Source organism: Carya illinoinensis, chromosome 2, assembly GCF_018687715.1.
Source record: "Carya illinoinensis cultivar Pawnee chromosome 2, C.illinoinensisPawnee_v1, whole genome shotgun sequence".
NCBI lineage: Eukaryota > Viridiplantae > Streptophyta > Magnoliopsida > Fagales > Juglandaceae > Carya > Carya illinoinensis.
Window position 1 is genome coordinate 6347494 of NC_056753.1, and position 18751 is coordinate 6366244.

Consider the following 18751-nt stretch of genomic DNA (forward strand, 5'->3'; position numbering starts at 1 on the left):
TTGTGGTTTCTTGTTTTGGGTCATTATTTGGGATAATGGCAATGACTGGTTTTAAATGATATTTTTGGGCCAAAATGGGTTTTTGGCCTGCGTGGAAAAATGTGGTTTTATAATTATGTGCATTTGGCATTCTTTCATGCATATTGTTTGAGTTTAATATGTTTTTATCTTGTGACGTTTGGATTTTTACTTACCTGCGACACCATTTTGGTATCGTAGATTTTGATGCAGAGGTCGAGGAGGAGGAGGAGGAGGCTGAGCCCGAGGAGGCGGCTCTGCCGGAGTATTGATTTGGAGTTTATGCCTTGTAGTTTGGTTTGAAACGATATTTGAGGCTTGTGATATTTTATTATATATGTTTTGAACGGGTTTGTATTAAACAAAGAAAAATTCTGGTACGTAGTTATAAGACTTTTGTTATCCGCTGCGTGTTTTTATTTGCACACTTGTTGCATGTACATACACTTGGCACTTGGCAATAGGATGGTGATCCGTGTTGTCATCATCCCGACGTCTCGATTTCTACGTATCCGTACGTGGGATTTGGGGGCTTCACGAGAAGTATATGACACCAATCTTGGATAAGTGCAGGTATCATAAATATATATCAATCAAACAATGAATTCGTCTCCATCATGATTTCCACATATTTGTGTTGTGATCAATCAAACTCATGTGGAAAGTTGAGATGGTAAATAATCTTGCCTTTAATATGTCTTAATAATTTTGTTATTTATAAAATACATGTTCTAGACGGCTCAGCTTTTGACAGTAGTGGAACCCAGCACCAAGAAACCATGATTGGTAGTCAAGATGTAAGATTTCTAAACTTTGCACAATTTAATTGTAATATTTACATGATATTAATGTTTGCATATTAATCCTATCAGAATTTTTTTTGGAGGATGGCACACAACCAAAGCTCCCTGGGTGGTGATGGATCACAAGTGGAGCAATAATGTGGTTAATAGTTGAGCCAGATTAGATTTTTTGGTATTTAATGATATAGACAAAAATGTTAGAAGATATTTTCCTGAAAATCATTGTAATTTTTGGTTGCATTTTAGAGGAAATATTTGTGTATTTCATGTAATTATATATGTGGATAGAAGGAGAAGGTTCTGGAAGAAATTTTGTGTATTTCATGTAATTATGTATGTGGATAGAAGGAGGAGGTTATGAAATATTTTTTGTATATTTCATGTAATTATGTACGTGAATAGAAGGAGGAGGAGGTTATGGAATAGTTTTTGTATATTTCATGTAATTTATGGAAATTAAACAGGTTATGGATGTATGTGGATAGGAGGAGGAGGTTATATGCATTTTTTGAAGGAATAGGTTATGTGCATTTTTTTGTATATTTCATGTAATTTATGGAAATTAAACTAGTTATGTATGTATGTGGATAGAAGGAGGAGGTTATGTGCATTTTTTTTTTTTTTTGTGTATTTCATGTAATTTATAGAAATTAAACAGGTTATTAATGTATGTGGATAGAAGGAGGAGGTTATTATTATTTTTTTGTATATTTCATATTATTTATGGAAATATAACAGGTTATTAATGTATGTGGATAGAAGAAGGAGGTTATTATTATTTTTGGTGTATTTCATGTAATTTATCATTGAGATATCTGTTTAGCATTGGATGTATGTGTGTTTGAGCTTTTAGGCAATAAATAGTTCTAAAACAATAACAATTGGTTTGTACTAAATTAGGTTTATATTGCTGGCGCACGGGGAGGGAATTTGGCATTTGACATTGATATATCTGTTAAAGCAAACACTTCTTTTCTTTTCCAATGTTTGAGAAGTGATGCAGTTTTATTATAATTGTAGATAAGTTGGGAAAATGAGATTTTTACCCAAAACTTGTAACATATAAGTTTGGAAGGATTTTGGGAGGAATTTTACCCAAAAATTAAACAGACTGGCACACGCCCCTAAAAAAAGCATCAAAATACTCCCAAAATGGTCATGGCATTCCTCTCAAAATGTTCAAAGAAAATATAATACATGAAACAACACCACCAACATACATGAAACAACTAGTCTAAGTAAGTTTTAAAATTTAGATACAAAGTATGAAAAAACAAATACAAAAGCTCAATACATCCAGAGTAGTGTGTGTGAACGAGTTATTTGAGCTTGTTGCTCAAGAAACGCCAACTCTTTCTTCAGAACCTGAGGATTTAGCACGGATAGCACCATCACTCTCTCCTCAGTCTCATCCCCTCTCTTATGGAGCTCAAGCTCCTTCTTCTCGATCTCATCCCCTCTCTTCCAGATCTTAATCTCCCTCTTCTCAATGTCATTGACTTCGAGTATCTTTTCAAACTCTTTCTCATTCATTAAAATATCATCTTTTCTTTTTTGAAGCTCTAGGTCGATGTCATCATTACTGTCCGTCCACTTGAAATACTTACAGTATGGTAATCCCTACATATTAAGAAATTATTAGATGTACATAATATTAACCATTGTAGTAAACCTTCTACATTACAAGTGATGAAAGTACCTCTTTGTTGTACTTTCGACACCCAAAGAAGGGTCGTCCTTGATTTCTTGGCCTAGTTGAGTATCTAAGTGTGGCTTCAACCGTACAGAAGCATAATGGTTGACCCATAATACGTTTAGCAAATAATGAATAAGATAATAATGATGACATTCTAAAATGAACCAAAATTACAATGTGATTTAGGTTATCAAAGAACCAGAATCACAAGGTGATTTAGTACATAACAGGTTTGCTGCATGAAATGCTATGCAAACAAGGACGTTTATTTTGCTCCCCCCCCCCCCCCCCCCCCCCAAGTATGCAAATGAGTGAAAACTCAAGAAGAGACCAAAATGCTTGCATATATCAATGCTACACGACATGAAAAGTTTGCAATATCATAGAATTAAAGGAAGAAAAGAACCATAACACCTCACCTGAATACCCAAAATCTCACCTAAGCTAATAAAACATAAACCTATCAAACAAGACTGAAATTAGATTATTTTGAAGTTTTGCTTTGGGTCTAGTATCACAGAAAACCAGATCCTGCAAATCGTAGTGGAACCCAACAATATAACTTTTGTTATATTGAAAATTGGTGGTAGAATGTTGAAAAATGGTATTTACACCGAGTTCATAGCATGAACAAACCAGAGGAATAAATGGATTAAATTACATAAAAGGAGTTCCAATGCATTACAAACATAAAAAAGGATAACAGGAAAAATAGTTTCATGATTCTTCCCACACAAAAGCAAACATTGATTATAAACACAGATTTTTTTTTTTTTTTTAATTTCCTTGAGCAAGCATATTAAAAATCTAAATGTGCCTCCATACTCACCAAATCCAGCACAATTACATAAAGGAGCAAAATGATAGGTTGGTTAACTACAATCAGCACAATTTTCTTCATATAGAATATCCTAAATAAAACAAGCATTTCAACTTTTATTGTTCAAATATAAAAACTTACTCAGATAGACTATGAGATGATAAACAACTAAAAAATACTAGACCACAACTCGAAAATAGTAGACCAGTTCATAAACAACTCAAACGACTATCAAAAGCAACTCAAAAATACTAAACATCACAATAAGCATGATCATCACAATACATGGTGGAATATGAAAATCATATTTTAAAAAAAATTCAAGAAATGCTTGCCTTCCACCTAGACACGAAAGCGGCGACTGAATGGAAAGGGGCTGGTTTAAGTTTAGGGCTTCGGGATGAAGGGGAAGGGACTAGATTAGGAGATGGGTTTCGGAAGGGGCTGGGTTAGGGTTAGGGTTTCAAGGTGAATGCATGAAACTGAGTAAAGAAGGATGGGAAATGGAAACTAAGGGGGGCGGGAGGGATGTGACTTCAAGGGGGGGCAAAAAGGAAACCTATAGGGGAAGGGAAACGGTGTTTGAGGAGAGGGAGGTGAAATGCAAGAGGCAAATGAAACTCATTGAGAAGAGGGAAGGGGCTTGGTCGCGCGATTTGGGATTGACGAAACTCTGACTCGAGTGGGTTGGGACAAAACTCATTGAGGAGAGGGAAGGGCAAGCTCGCGTGATTTGGGACTGAGGAGAGGGAGGGACCTAGCTTGAATTACAAATAGAGGAGAGGGAAGAAATGCAAAACGTTGCGTTTTGTTTTTTGCCAAGTCAGCAACTCACCAGTCGTTTACGCGTCGCTTGAGGGTAGGCGACTGCAATAAGAGTTTTTGTGCATTAATTTAAAGGAACTCACACCGTACAACTCTTTATAACAAATTAATTGAATAGAAATAAAAGTAAAAAATAAAAATGAAGCTAATAAATTAGTTTGGTTTATGTTTCTTAATTGAATCGAGAAGCGAACTGTCGTCAAAAGCAGTTGCAAGCCTAATTTGGAAGTTTGATATTATAGTATAAAGTTCTTCTATTTAGTAGCCCTACACCACACACATGTTGAGAAAAAAATAAAATATAAAATTAGGTGTGTAGTGTAGCACTTCTGAGAAAAATTTTCTGTAGGTGAAAGCTACAACTACAAGTAATGATGTACTAAATTAGATTGTTTCAAAGCTTTTGGTTCATCTACTTCCAATCAAAAGATATATCTCTCAAATATAAAAGACAGTTGATCAATGTGTCGTTGAGCATAGGAGTGTAAAAACCCGAATGCGAATCCGAATTTTCAACTAGGGCAGGTTTCAATTTATAAAAACCTGAGTATTCGTTTATCAAAGTTGTAACCGGTTACTTAAATTTGTCAAAAAAATCGTTTTAAAAATGAGAGTTACAAATACAAAACAATGTCATTTCATTTATAAGTAATTTTTGTTAATGTGAGACCTGATTATAGGTACTAGATATTAATCCAGTATTCACATTATATAACCATGTCTGCATCTGGATATGGACGGGGTAGAAATATTTTACCTTAGCGGATACATGCACTTGATTTTCCGAGTCTTAGATTGGAAAAATAAAATAAAAAATAAAAAAACTAAAAAACTAGTCAAGATGCACAACCCTAACTTGTGGATTTCAGGTTCACTTGTGGCAACATTGGAGCTTTGATATGGTAATGCAAAGCCACCATAGTGCTGTGTCAACTATTTTAGTATGTGAGAGTATTTACATTGGAATCTCCATAAAATTTCCTATAATTTAGTTAAAAATGACATTCTCTAAAATTGTTTTTAGATTTTACTCATCTTTCAAAAACTTCAAACATCCTATTCCCTATACTTTCTCTATTCTATTAAAATAATATTTTTTTATTCTTTCTTTATTACTTTTTTCTCACTTTTATTTACAAACTTAACTACTCAATATTTTTTCTTATATTTTGAACTATTACTCTAGTAAATATTTTAAACAAAAACTTAAATTATTTTTTGTGGATGCGATAATATTTTTAAATTTATTTTTTATATTTTTGTAATTATTTAAATTATTTTTAAAATTATTATTTAAAACTATAACAAATATGAGTATAAGAGAAAGTGTAGATGATTAATTAGATGAGTATAATAAAAAGTATAGATTAGAATAAAATATTGATAAAAAATAATTTTAGAATGAACACTGTACATAACCTAAATACTTTTCAGAGATTCGGATGTAGAGATATTTTGATGAAATCCCTAAAAATTTTTTCAAAAAAATAGGGACAATATGGGTATGCCGTATCGGTTGGAATGCTCTGAGGCAACCATTTAACTTTCGGTAAAGGGATGACGACAATAGAGGAAAAGATGAGTAAAAGGTAGAAAAAGATCGGAAAACAAGCCGACAGCTTCTCGAAAGAAAGACTATTCTGAAAGTTGATAGAAAGAGGCTTGTAAACCAATGGGTGTGGTGCATGGTGCTGTAGATGGTTTGCAGTAGTGGAGCAAACGACGACATTTCCAATTTAGGATAAGTGTGGGGGTGTTGGTGGACCAAATGTCTTAGGCAAACTAGGGTTGTAATCTCTTTGGTCATTGGGTTTTTTCAGTCTCAGCCCATTTTTGTCGGTTTAACAATTCATTACCAAAACTCACAAAACAGACCAATCGATTTTGCATCGATTTGTCAGGGTGAGTTGGGTTAAAATTTCCTTAACAAGCAGAAAAAAAACCCTTTCAAAAACACAAACAATTTCAATCCCAAACAGCAATAGGTAGAAAAAGCGTATGAATGAAATCTGGCACTGGTTTAATGGATACAATTCAGACAGTTCTAATTGTGCTGTCCCAAACTTTGATAGTTATAGAGGAGAGATAGAGACAATGACTTTGAGAACATGCACCGAATTTTAAAAAAAGTTAATGAGCTTAAAATAAAATAAGGAATCTCTGGAGGAAACCTTGACAATTATTCATTCTCTTTCATGGATGAAAAACATGAAGTGACATAGACCTAACATACCTAATTCCTTCAATGGTGGTCAGAGATAGCTCTAAGCTATAGAGAGACGAAGTAAGGCAAGAGGTCTGAGCAAATACATGGATATTAGAAAGAGATACAAGAGACAGCACCTGGATTGACAACAATGGCACTCTAGCGTATGATTCTCTATAAAGATTTAACAAAAAGAAACTTACAAACTTAAAAACAGTGGCTTGTAAATAGCAGAACTCTTAGGATATCAAACTGCATGCTTCCTCTCTCTTAGGTCACCAGTTTAAATTACTCCCTGGCAGAACCGAAACTCGCCATATGGAATAGCCAGAAGAAGTAAAAAACCGAAGGTCTGTATGTGAAATGAATGATTTAACTTTTGTGGGTTGGGGCGTAAAGGTCAAAAGCCGATCTTGACAATGAAGATTGGAGGCAACTCGATTCATGGTCGATTCATTTACTGAAGAAAATTGATCAACTTCTTTATTATCCCATTTAAGTATTTATATATTCACTTATTTATTACCTCTTTCAAAACAAGAAAATAGAAAGAAAAAAAAAAATCTTTAGTAGAGCCGTGTTCAACTTGAGTACTCAAATACAACTCGAGTTTCTTGCCAAACTCCAACTTAGTTTTTCATAAATCAAGCAGAGTTTGGGCGAGTAATACAGCCCAGGCTCGATCACTAAGGTTTGAAGGTTAGATTTATTTGGCATGCGTTGCTTTGCGGTGAAGGTTTGTGCAGGGTGCATTGAAAGATTTGCTCCCCAGCCATTTCACAATCCATAAGCCTCAGTCCTTGAGCTCTATGTGACAAAGCAAGAGACCAAAAAATACAACAGCACAATTTTCTTGTGCTGCTTCTTGCCTGGGGCCTCAAGTGGTAGATTGGATCAGGGTCCCGTCAATTCCACCCAAAACTGGGCAAGTTGATGATGACCCAGAGAGATTCAGGAAGAAGGAACTCCTCACCCATCATCCTCCATATGATAACTACAGGATCTAGAAAGATAAAAAGAGTCTGATCAGAAAATTAATATACAAGATATCTGTAATGGTCCGAGAAATGTCAAGAGCACAAATCCTAACAGTGTTAGTATTTTGCAGGGGATCATATCGAGTCATCGACAACTTCCTGTGATTCCTGATCAAGTTTGAATTGACAAACTATTCTGCAAACACCAAATTCTTTCATATATTAATGACATTACACTGTAATTTATACAGATGCATTCCAGTAGAACAGAGACACAACATTCCTTGACACTCATACTATACTGGATATGATAAGCAGCGCAACATGGTACACTATGATAGATATGAAAACAGAAAACCACATACCCAGACCCATCTGTACTTTGGATTGAGTTCAGTTCCAACATAATCAACTTCAAACTCGTTCTATTCCGTTTCCCTCAAGCCTTCCATCAGAATCCGTACTTGTTCTTAGATTAGAAAGCAGAGCATCACGCCCAGTTAAAACTAACTGGAAAAAGCTATCCACTTCCTTAGTAAGAAGATCTAGTCCTTGTGAAAGTTTCTCGGCTCTCCTTCCCAAATCTGAAACAGAATTCTGGAATGCTTCCTCTTCAACAGGGTTGACACCATCTTGGATCGTGGGATACAATTTCTTAACACTTGTATCAACTGCTTCAAGTTCTTTCAAAACTGGAAATCGTCCACTGGACAATATATTTCTAATTTCCCCGTTCACACTAGTCTGCAGGCTAGTAAATGCGCGTGCCCATATAAATTTGTCAGCAACATCTAAATCTAGCAACTTTTTACCAGAACCAGAGAAAGCTGCAGCAAAGACGCTACAGACAAATATTGTCTCCACCTTAACTCCATACAGAGCACTCATTAAAACCTTACCTTTGGCTGAGTTCTTAACCTTGGGAAGATCCAGTGACTTCACAAGCTTGTCCAAAATGGTGCAACAGTTTTCAACTCTAGGGTTCTTTGAATTGACATGCTGTCGCCAGCCATCAAGTGAAGATCGGGCCCGGATAAACAGCTTTGAGGAGTTGGATTCGAAATTGTGTAGCAAACACTGAAGCAAGAGATTTCCCTGGTTCAACCGTGAGAGCTCAGAGCTAAAAGCAATGCATACATCAAGTAAATTCACACTGACGTCCAAGTACAAATCTAACCATTTCTCATCCCAGTCACACACAGGGAGCTCAAGATCTGTTATGAGGGTTTTTATGTCGTTATGTGTTTCACAAAGTGACTCCATTGCTAATTTCATCCATGAAAAGCTGAGAATTTCACCCTTGTCTTTGGGATTAAGCCTTCTCAGCCTCTCTGCCAAGGTTTCCTCAAAAGTCTTTGATAGTATAAGAAGCTTTCGAGACAGATGCGATGATGATAACATTCGGAAAGGATTCCCAAAAGGGAAGAAGGGCTGGTGTGGTTCATGTGGACGACTCATGCCGATGATTTTACTGCTGATATGACAACAGAGAAAATCCTCAGAAAAACCATATGCACAGTTTCATAGACGATGTTAGAACTAAAGGCATATGAAAATGTATCATACAATTCACAATATATGCATGCCATATAACTAACCCCATGAGGCAACCTCCAGGAAAAACTATCACTTCAGCGAAGATCTTTTCACATGAACCGTCCATGAAAAAACCGAATTATTTGGATCATTATTAAATGAATTCCATTCCAAGTGACCTAATAGAATCAGTATGCTTCGTTGAGTTGAGATTTTCATCATCAACCACCCAATAGCGAGAAAACATCTAAATAGCAGGGAAAAAAAAAATATACAAATTGTTGTCCTTGTACTTTTCCTGCATTCCAGTAGCAACAAAAATACGGCCAAATAAAACCTAAAGCAATAATCCCCTCGCACCTTTGCAAGAAAAACCCAAGTCCGCATCTCGCAAAATAACTCCCCCCCCCCCCCCCCCCCAAACACCATAAAAAACAACTCTCACAGACCACCTAAACATAAAACATAAAACATAAAAATAGGCCGGAAAAAAAAATACACACAAATAGATAAAGGCATACACAATATCTCACCTAACAGTCGGATCTTTGAACAAGAACCTTGATTAGACCAATCTGAACCCAAAATAAACCTCCGATCGTTAGGAATCTGATCAAAATTTACAGAATCCAAACCCTATATAATTTTGCCCCAAAACAAATCACCATCTGCTTTAATTGCAAATTTTTCCGAGATTGGGAACAAAAAGAAAGAAAGGAAGAGAGGAAAACGTACCAGATGTTTTGGATCTGATCTATTCGGAAGAGAGTTTCAGAGTCTGCGACGATATTTCCTTGAATTTTCCGGGTGTGATTGGGGTAGGTTTGTTCTTGTTTTGAAGATAGATACCGAGGTAGTGATAGGATAACCCACGGGATATAGTGGGAGGTGAGACGTGCAGCGACACGTGTGAGTAGTTCACTGGGGCGTCTGGGACTAACGGATACATTATTTATTATTTTATTTTTATTTTTATTTTTCTTAATCAATATTATTTTTATTATTAATTTACAAAAAAGAAAAGGTGCAGACGACATTGTTTTGGTGAGAAAAGTCTTCGTCTTGCTGGGCCTCGCTCTGGTGTAGCTTCTGTACAAACTGGACACTTCTAAACGGCGACACTTGTCCTAAGCGAAATCTGATCGAACACGTGTTTGATCAAGCAAGGAAAAACTTCTATTTTCCTTATTTTAGAGTAATATAGATATATGATTGTGTAAATATTGTGCTTGTTTAAAAAAAAAAAAAGAGTTATCATTAAAAAATTAATTTTTTTATATGATGTTATATTTATTTCATTTTTTTTTTAAAATGTAAAACTTATACAAATCATTTTACCAAACCCAATTTAGAAAGAAAGAGTATTGCTATATTTATAAATAAATTGCATAAAAATAATACTACAAATTGATGTGACTTTATATTATTCGTTAGATATATTTTATAATAAAAATAATTTTATAATTTGACGATCTATTTCAAGTTACGTTAATGCGTGATTGTTTTTGTTTAATTCTTTTATAATTTAGATTATTTTCATCTTTTTGGACGAAAAATAAGATAATTTTTTCATTATTGTGTATAGCAGGAGTGGTAGAAAATTGAAGGAAAGAAAATGAAATTATTTTCTTTATTTGGTCGAAGAGAAAAATGATGATTTAAATTTATATTATAAAGAAGATTACATAAAAGTAATTATATAAATTGACATAGTTTGGTATGATTTATCAGATTGTAAATATATTTTTATTATAAAATAGATTTAATAGATTAGATAAAATCATGTTGATTTGTATTATTATTTTTATATAATTCTTTTATGAATATAACAATATTTTGTTACAAAAAAGGGACAATTTGAATTCAATCTGAATAGGACATTTTTGAGTCATGATTGTTTCTATAATTTCATGATCAAGAGTTAATAAATAATCAAATAATAATGAATTAAAATGTAATGAAAAGAAAAAGAAATTGTTATAAGTTTTGCGAAAATTGTCATTATTATTATTATTTTTTTTTTGTTTATCAAGTGATGTTTTGATGAAAGTTGTTATTGAGATCATTTTCACATAAAATATAATATATTATACATTTATATTTTACTATATTGATGTGATATTATTTATAAATTTATTAATTTAAAAAAATAAATATTTATTTAATAAAAAATTACAGTCGTGAATTTATAAATATCATATATTCATTATAAAAAAATGAATAAATATAAAATCTACATGAAAAATTTAATTTTTTAATAACAAATCTTACTTTTTTTTTTAAATGACTCATAATACTTATACATTCTACAATTATATATAATTTTATTAATTTAATAATAACTCCCCGTAAAAGTGATTTTTCTGCTGATAACAAAATTAAAAAAAAATGGCTTTTTCTTTCAAAAGAAACTAAAGCCGGCAATGACCATATAAACGGTGGCCAATCACGATCAATCACTCGTGATCCGCAAAATCCGACCGTTGCTTGCTATTTTTCCCAGGCTTCAATTATACTCTTCGGTGAAGATGGCCCACAAGAAGAAAACATACGCTCCTACATGTCCGACTTGTGTTCGAAGATTTTCGTTGCTTTCTAGGCACTGTTTTCCTTCAAAGTAAGCTTCCTTTGCTATTGGGTGTTTGTTTTCATAACCTCTTTTAATTCTCATGCACAAGGGCATTGACATATTTTCAAGTACGGATAATCAAATTAAGAATGAAATACCTTTTCGTAACAAATAATATTATATACAGTCATAAAATATATAAATTATATATATTTTATTTAAAAAAAAATAAGATCCATTATTAAAAAATAATTTTTTTATATAGATTTTGAATTTATCTACTATTTTTTAAAGGGAGTGTTCAAATTTACACACTTTAAAATTACAAATAACGTTTCTCTTTTATAGTATTTATAACTTATAATGCATAGAAAGACAAATTACGAATTAAGGTTTCGAAGTTTACATGACGAATTAAGATATTCTTGAATTGATTGACTGAATTAGATGGTTTCATTTCTTTTTAATTATTTTTTTATATTCTTAGATATTTAAAAAAAAAACAATTCACAACATTATTAAAAAAAAAAATTCTTAATCATTAAATAAAAAAAGAACACATTCGAGACCCAAATTCAAGTCCCAAAGCATTTTCCGTGTCTCAAAAAGCTTGTGTGAATGGCATTTAAATGTTATGGAGCACACACATAATATGTCTATCTTTATTAAAAATTGAACTATCTAATTTAGTTAAATATTTGAAGAGGAAAATTGAATATAGAGACATAAAACATATTTTACTATTTTATTATGTTTTCATAGTTAAATATTCAATAAATACTATATGACACTTAGGTGTAGTTTTGATAATGAGATGAAATGAGATAATTTTTTATGAAAGTTAAAAATTAAATAAAATATTATTTTTTTAATATTATTTTTGTTTTGAGATTTAAAAAGTTTGATTATTTATTATATTTTTTGTGAGAATTTAAAAAAATTATAATAATAAGATGAAATAAAATCTTTTATGTATCCAAACTAAGCCTTATGCCTGAGTAAGGCCACTCTTCCTTACAACTAGCACACTTTGAGATTTTTATTTTTTTATTCTTTTTACTTTTACATTTTTTAATATATTTAAATATTTTTAAGAAATAAAAATATACAACAATATGCTAAAAATCATTTTTTTAATCATTTAATAAAAAAAATAGCGATCAAATGGAGGGTTACATTGGAACGGCACAGTAACTTTTTTCAAGTTCTATATGGTATATTAAAAGAAAGGAACAAAAAAGTAATTAAAATATTTAGTCGGTGTTCCAGAAATATTAATAAAATATATCGTTAATAAAATAAGTGGACAATTGTTGTACGGCCAGAAAGAAAAAGGATTATTGCTGGACTACATTTGCATCCAGAAGACAGGCATGCGTACATTAAAAGCATCACATGGATTCATGGTCATTCAATCCCAAACGGATATTAGCTGCCTAGCCAATAATAATCAAAAAAAGAAAAAAAAAAAAAAAAAGAAATAGAGAATTGAATAAAAAGATTCACAAACTTGTGAACAGCGTTCCACAAGCTTGCTTCATAAATATTAAACCTTTAAGAAAATATTAGATTTTTCCTTTTATAAAACATTTGCACCATAAAGCATCAAAATTATTGTCTACACCAAAAAGTACTCGGTTTTGATAATAAAAATGTTTTATCTCATCTCATTATTATAATTTTTTAAATTTTTTATACAAAATATAATAAATAATTTAACTGTTTTAAATCTTAAAATAATAATAATATTAAAAAATAATATTCTAATAATATTTTATTTAACTTTCAACTATTTTATCTTACCTCGCCATCCAAATCACACTAATTCACATCGATGTCAATGACCAAATCCTAGGAATAATGCAGTTTGTTAAAATTTGTTAACTTCCAAAGAAGCCGGCACACAAAAAGGCAGGCAGGAAAAGAATTATGTTCCTTTTTTTTTTTAGTATTCAGGAATACTGCTGGCAACATTAACACCATAAACTATTCAATATTGTATGGAGTAATAAGAGACAAAAACCCAAAAAAAAGGGTGATCTACTGCCAAATGCCAGTATTCAGACCTAAGTAGGCAAGAGCATTTTCTGGCAGTGATGTTAAACCAAAACACATGACCTCAGTTCCAGTCTAGATCTTGGCCTGCCCAGCTTGCAGGTCGAACAGGAACAAGAAAAACCACATGAATAAAAAACCGTACACTCTTAAGTTGTTTCGACTGAATTACTGGTTGAAACTTGAGGGGTCCAATTCACAGAACCACCTGGTTTTGCAGTGATGTGATGTGATGTGATTTAACGGTTTCAATCAAAGTAGCTGGTCCAGTTGGATCCAACACCCATAGCCATCTGGTTCGGGGCTGGCAGCAATGGTGAAATGGAAACCCAAACATGCCATGTAATTGAAATCATGAGAACACGACTATTTAACTAACAGTTGGACGTACAAATAACAAAATTTGTAACGTGAAAACTATGAATAAACATTTGATGTAATATGCTAACAGCTATTGTTTTACAAAGTGAGGAATGAATGAATGATTTGAATTGTACAATTGCATCCCAATTTGAGGCAGTGCGGAAAAAACAATGTAAACTAAATATGAAATACACGCATATAATCGTTTGTTTGGAATTGAAGGGACAACCAAAAAACTGGGGAACTAATAATTGGATAAAACAAGCATAAAAAACTAAGGGGAAACTTAAACTGAGTGATGGTGTCTTCACCATCTAGTTGTGGCTGATGATGGTTCCTAGTTACTACTATCCCCTTACTTGTATCAGAAGTCCCTTGACCAAATTGTCAATTGCCTAATTTTGAAACAGCCTTGTCTTCTGGATGATTATCATTATGCATGTGGGAAGGATCTCTCCCAATCCGGTGTTCCTGCATATTAATCATAGAAATGGATGGAGTTGGAAATTGGATGGGTTATAAAATTCCTCAAGAAAAACATTTCAGAAAAAAATGGACAAAATATAATGCATACATCCCGGAATAGTAAGTCATCTGCCTCAAGCATGTGGATCACATGTCCCATTTTTGGCCTCTTCGTCGCATCAGGATCAACACATCGAAGAGCAACCAGTAGAACACGTTTAAGTGCCTTTGAAGCGGGCATCTCAGGCAGCTTGGGATCAACAACTTCTTCAGATTTTCGGTTTCCAACCATGGTTTTCAACCAATCTATCAAATTCACCTGCAATTTTTTAGGTACTTACCTTTAGTTAGCAAACGAAGGGAACTTTATAGAAGAAGGATTTAAAGAAATAAGCCAATTGAGATTTGAGTTTAACCTCTTCTTTTGGTCTACTATAATCAGCAGGGCTTCTCCCAGAAATTATTTCCATGATAAGTATCCCAAAGCTGTAAACATCACTCTTCTCATTCAACATTCCAGTGCAAGCATATTCAGGCGCAACATACCTAGAGAAACACAGGATGAGAGATGCTTTTCCAGCTTAAAGAAGAAAACAAATGACTGCATCAATGCATGACATTGGTTTAAGGTCATCTATAACTAAACCAAAGCAAATGGACTAACCCAAATGTTCCCATCACACGAGTTGTCACGTAAGTCCTCTCGGAACACAGGAGCTTAGCAAGCCCAAAATCAGAAACCTTAGCATTCCATTCACGATCGAGTAGTATGTTGCTAGATTTTACATCTCGATGGACAACCTTTGGTTCAAGACCCTCGTGAAGATAGGCCAATCTGCAAGAGCAAAAGTCACAACTAGTGTTCAATTGCATGCACTGGATGGAAAAAGAAACTAACGCAAAACTAATATAAAAATATCAGCACACCCTTTTGCCGTTCCCAATATGATGTTCATACGGTTATCCCATGTTAGGGGGCTGACAGCACCAACATCACCATGAAGCCATTGATCCAGATTTCCATTGTCGACATATTCATATACAAGCATCCTGAGAAACAAAACCAGATCACACATTATTACATCTCTAGACACTACAGAAACCACAACCCCTGGCTCAAATAGGAAGATCATTATTGATACCTATATGCGCCCTCAACACAGTATCCAAGCAACCTGACGAGATTCTTGTGCCGCACCCGCCCAATTACTTCCACCTCCACTTTAAATTCTTTCTCAGCTTGACCCCTGCTTATCAATTAGCTAATTGAGCTAATGCATTATATATACACATTAAAGCCGAAAAATCCGAGTCGGTAAAGATAATGGAGTCCACTTGAGTATGGCAGCCATTAGTGAAACGGTTTGAAGAAAGGGGAGAGGAGGTGAAAAAGATTAAGTTTTACTCATTGAAAACATCACGTACTCAGGCTTAATCAGGGGCACAAGGGCTTAAAAAGGAAATTGACACTCTCGAAAGCGTGCTACTTTGCAGCAGAATTCTCATTTTTCACGCAGTCAAGAAACAATATTGTACAAAAGAAAATAAAATAAACCAGAAGACAAGAAAACAAAGAACTAGCACATAAACATGACCAACGGAAAGGAACTTGGATTGGTTGCCGAGAGAAAGGAAGAAAAGAATATATGGTCAAATACGCACAAAATCCAATCACTCCATCAGGCACCGTTGAGAGAAGTCATCCATCTTTCCTTTGCAATTTATCTCAAAGGAAAATTATGAGACTCAGATTAAAATGTTCTAAACGGTGTCTAACACAACAATATTAGTGGAATAAGACAGTGCGTAGAGTACCTGTTATTCAAGAGGTTTTTGACGGCGATTCTGGTGCCATCTGGCAAGACCCCACAGTAGACAATCCCATAGCCCCCTTCGCCAATCACATTCTCCTCGCACAACCCATTGGTGGCGGCCTCCAGCTCTCTGAGAGTGTACCACCTGCCCCACCCAAGGTGCGACACCTCCGGCCCCACCATGCTACCGCTCCCGAACGACCCCGTTTCGACCGTCGCCGTCCCCTTGCTCTCCCCGCTCGAGTACCGATCCGACAGCACAACCATGCGGTGGTCGAGCTTCCCGATCTCAATTTGGATATCTGCCGGTGGAGTAGCCTGGGGGGACGAGACTTCCAGGATTTCTTTGAACATGGGAGGCCTGGTAGTAGTCGCGGCGGTGTTGGGTTTAGCATGCTTGTGGGGGCGGCGGTGACGGCGAGAGGTGATGCAGAGGGAGAGGAGGAAGAGGGCGAGCACGAAGAGCGAGCCCATGAATATGCCAATGACGACCCAGAGGCGAAGGCCGAAGATTGAGGTAGGCTTTGACAGCTCCGTGTTCACGAATGCGGCGTCGTAAACCGACATTGTTTGACTGCGTGTATTGATATACAGAGAGACAAAAACAAAGGAATTAAAGGGTAGGTGTCATTGGACTCGCCAGAAAACCTGGAGAACTGGGTTTACCGTCCGGCAAACACGGGCAACAACAATACCAGAAGATTTGGAAACAATACCAGAAGATTGGTGTAGTGGGAGAAATAGTATTTTATGAATTGAGAGATGTGTGTATCCTTTGCTGTAGCAGTAGCTGTAAAGATGCTGCTGCAGTTTTTAGCTCAAGGGCCTTGAGCCAAGTTTTCAAGTTATATTAGTAATAATTTTTTTTTTAGGATTATTTATTAGTTATGAAATTAATAATTATAATCAGTCAACAACAAGACCCTACATGATTTTCCTCAAAGTTGATCATCTCCTCCGTCTACAAAAGTACGAAAAGATAAGAATTTCAAATATTATTTATCATTTTAATTCTCATCATTTCATGATATTATATTAGGTGATTGATTCGCAGTTTACTTATTAAGCGTTTTTTCTTTTTTAGAACATCCCTCAAATGAGCAGTGCTGCAGGTTACTTATAGAAGAGTTCATGAAAACTTTTCTCTTAAGAAATGATAACAAAGTTAATGCTCTCTGAAGGTTCTACCATTCATAATAAGGGAATAAATAAATAATAGTATTTGTACAATCAAAAGATGACCGTTATAATACAGACAGGGCAGAAATACAATACAATACATCCTTCATAGATCAGACGGCTAAAGATGCTTGCTTGTTGCAGATGATGGCTTGCTTGCAGGTAGGCCCCAGGTAGGCCCCCCACCGTCCCAAATGTAAAGACTTTTGGTGATGAGGATGTGTAGCAAGTGATAATGTGACTTTGTAACCTTTTGATCCGGATGGGAAGGTAGGTCAGAAAATGCTTGCTGCTTTTGTCACTTGCAAAAGTTGCAAATTGCAAGTCATGTTGCTGAATACTCAGGGTCAGGACAAAGTTGGAATAGGGTGTTTTTGGTTCAAGAAAGAAGCATAAATGGCTTAAAAACCTACCAAACAAATGGATGGAGAGCATTACAGCTTATGTAATGTGAAGAAGATTCTTATAGTTTTGTTGTTGAAGAAATTTATGGGCCTAACTCATCTTATAAAATTAATTCAATAAGAGAGTGTTGCTCATTGTTTATAAACATGTCCAAGACTTTATCTACAGACAATGTAGAATTTATTCCTTAACACCCTCTCTCACATGCAGGTCAGTATTTTTCTTGGTCTTTGTTACAAGATAAGTAATGTGAGTCTCCATTCATCCTATAGTAGGCTTTGATATTATGAAGAAATTCATGAGTCTAACTCATTTCTTAAAATTGATTTAATAAAAGATGATTCTTCATTATTTATAAATATGCCCAAGATCTTGTCCACAGGCAATGCGTGATTTTTTTCTCAACAGTTCTTTGTCTTCTTTGTCACAATAGTTGGGCTACTTTCTTTGAGGTTTGGGTAACTATGGTGAATTATGAAAGCATGATAATCTCATAAAGTCGCTTCTTTCATTCTCGTTAATTATAAAGATCTTGTCTTAAACAATATAAAAATAGATATATAAAGTAAATCTTACAATATTCTCTTCTTAATTACATTGATAATGGTATGCTTTTCAACGAAGCTGGTTGATAGAAAAAGATTGAAATTTAGACAAGGGATTGATTTGCTTGTGGATTCAGTTAATAGACCTAATCAGCAGAGGATAACTCTTTACGAGTCTTATTTGGGGCTCCTGGCTGCAATAATGCATCACTTTTAAGCATTCATTTTGATTTGTTGCATGGATGCTTTCACTTGTGGTGGGTCTTAATTCAAGCTGATCTACTATTAAACAAAAGAAATTAAAGAAAAGGTGGTGAGGATCCGCTAATAAAAGTATAGGAAAATACTTTTCTAAGGCAAAAGTGTTGGTGGAAAACAACAGATTGTTTGCTATCATTTTGTGAAGATTCCATAAATAAAGTTGGAAAATTTTCTTAGGAGTTTGGTTGCAAGAGGGAGCTATAGATGGATGGCT

At 34.4% G+C, this 18751-nt stretch overlaps 3 protein-coding genes across 15 annotated transcripts; all 3 read right to left on the reverse strand.

Annotated features, from left to right (window-relative positions):
- Nucleotides 1-1963: 1963 nt before the first annotated feature.
- LOC122299103 lies at nt 1964-4196 on the reverse strand. Its single transcript, XM_043109040.1, has 2 exons — nt 2521-4196; nt 1964-2441 (listed from the first exon to the last, which is right to left on the reverse strand). Exons 1-2 carry the CDS (start codon nt 2668-2670, stop codon nt 2109-2111), a joined length of 483 nt encoding a protein of 160 aa, XP_042964974.1. The 5' UTR covers nt 2671-4196; the 3' UTR covers nt 1964-2108.
- Nucleotides 4197-6913: 2717 nt separating this feature from the next.
- Nucleotides 6914-9774, reverse strand: LOC122299110 (protein BPS1, chloroplastic-like). 13 transcript variants are annotated; one of them, XR_006239595.1, is made up of 6 exons: nt 9617-9774; nt 9415-9456; nt 8944-9060; nt 7711-8819; nt 7459-7541; nt 6914-7371 (listed from the first exon to the last, which is right to left on the reverse strand). XR_006239595.1 is itself a non-coding variant. In XM_043109070.1 (5 exons), the coding sequence occupies exons 3-4, from the start codon at nt 9006-9008 to the stop codon at nt 7760-7762; spliced, it is 1125 nt and encodes a 374-aa protein (XP_042965004.1). In that variant the 5' UTR covers nt 9009-9060; nt 9415-9456; nt 9617-9774; the 3' UTR covers nt 6914-7371; nt 7711-7759. The 13 variants fall into 13 exon arrangements, 12 of the variants coding, with proteins under 12 accessions (XP_042965004.1, XP_042965014.1, XP_042965024.1 ...); XM_043109070.1 differs by lacking the exon at nt 7459-7541; XM_043109080.1 differs by lacking the exon at nt 6914-7371 and having other exon boundaries at nt 7373-7541.
- Nucleotides 9775-13874: 4100 nt separating this feature from the next.
- On the reverse strand, nt 13875-16986 carry LOC122299149 (probable serine/threonine-protein kinase At1g01540). Its single transcript, XM_043109155.1, has 7 exons — nt 16149-16986; nt 15476-15580; nt 15261-15383; nt 14998-15168; nt 14750-14879; nt 14443-14652; nt 13875-14339 (listed from the first exon to the last, which is right to left on the reverse strand). The coding sequence occupies exons 1-7, from the start codon at nt 16712-16714 to the stop codon at nt 14256-14258; spliced, it is 1389 nt and encodes a 462-aa protein (XP_042965089.1). The 5' UTR covers nt 16715-16986; the 3' UTR covers nt 13875-14255.
- Nucleotides 16987-18751: the final 1765 nt, after the last annotated feature.

What these genes read in the sequence shown, in the direction of transcription:
- LOC122299103 (XM_043109040.1), bottom strand. Translation starts at nt 2,670, where the DNA reads ATGTCATCATTATTATCTTATTCATTATTTGCTAAACGTATTATGGGT. An exon ending in GTCGAAAGTACAACAAAGAG is followed by an intron (nt 2,442 to 2,520) that starts GTACTTTCATCA and finishes CTTAATATGTAG; the next exon opens with GGATTACCATACTGTAAGTA.
- LOC122299110 (XM_043109070.1), bottom strand. Translation starts at nt 9,008, where the DNA reads ATGGACGGTTCATGTGAAAAGATCTTCGCTGAAGTGATAGTTTTTCCT. An exon ending in CCTGGAGGTTGCCTCATGGG is followed by an intron (nt 8,820 to 8,943) that starts GTTAGTTATATG and finishes TTGTCATATCAG; the next exon opens with CAGTAAAATCATCGGCATGA.
- LOC122299149 (XM_043109155.1), bottom strand. Translation starts at nt 16,714, where the DNA reads ATGTCGGTTTACGACGCCGCATTCGTGAACACGGAGCTGTCAAAGCCT. An exon ending in AAAAACCTCTTGAATAACAG is followed by an intron (nt 15,581 to 16,148) that starts GTACTCTACGCA and finishes ATTGATAAGCAG; the next exon opens with GGGTCAAGCTGAGAAAGAAT. An exon ending in ATATTGGGAACGGCAAAAGG is followed by an intron (nt 15,169 to 15,260) that starts GTGTGCTGATAT and finishes TTGCTCTTGCAG; the next exon opens with ATTGGCCTATCTTCACGAGG.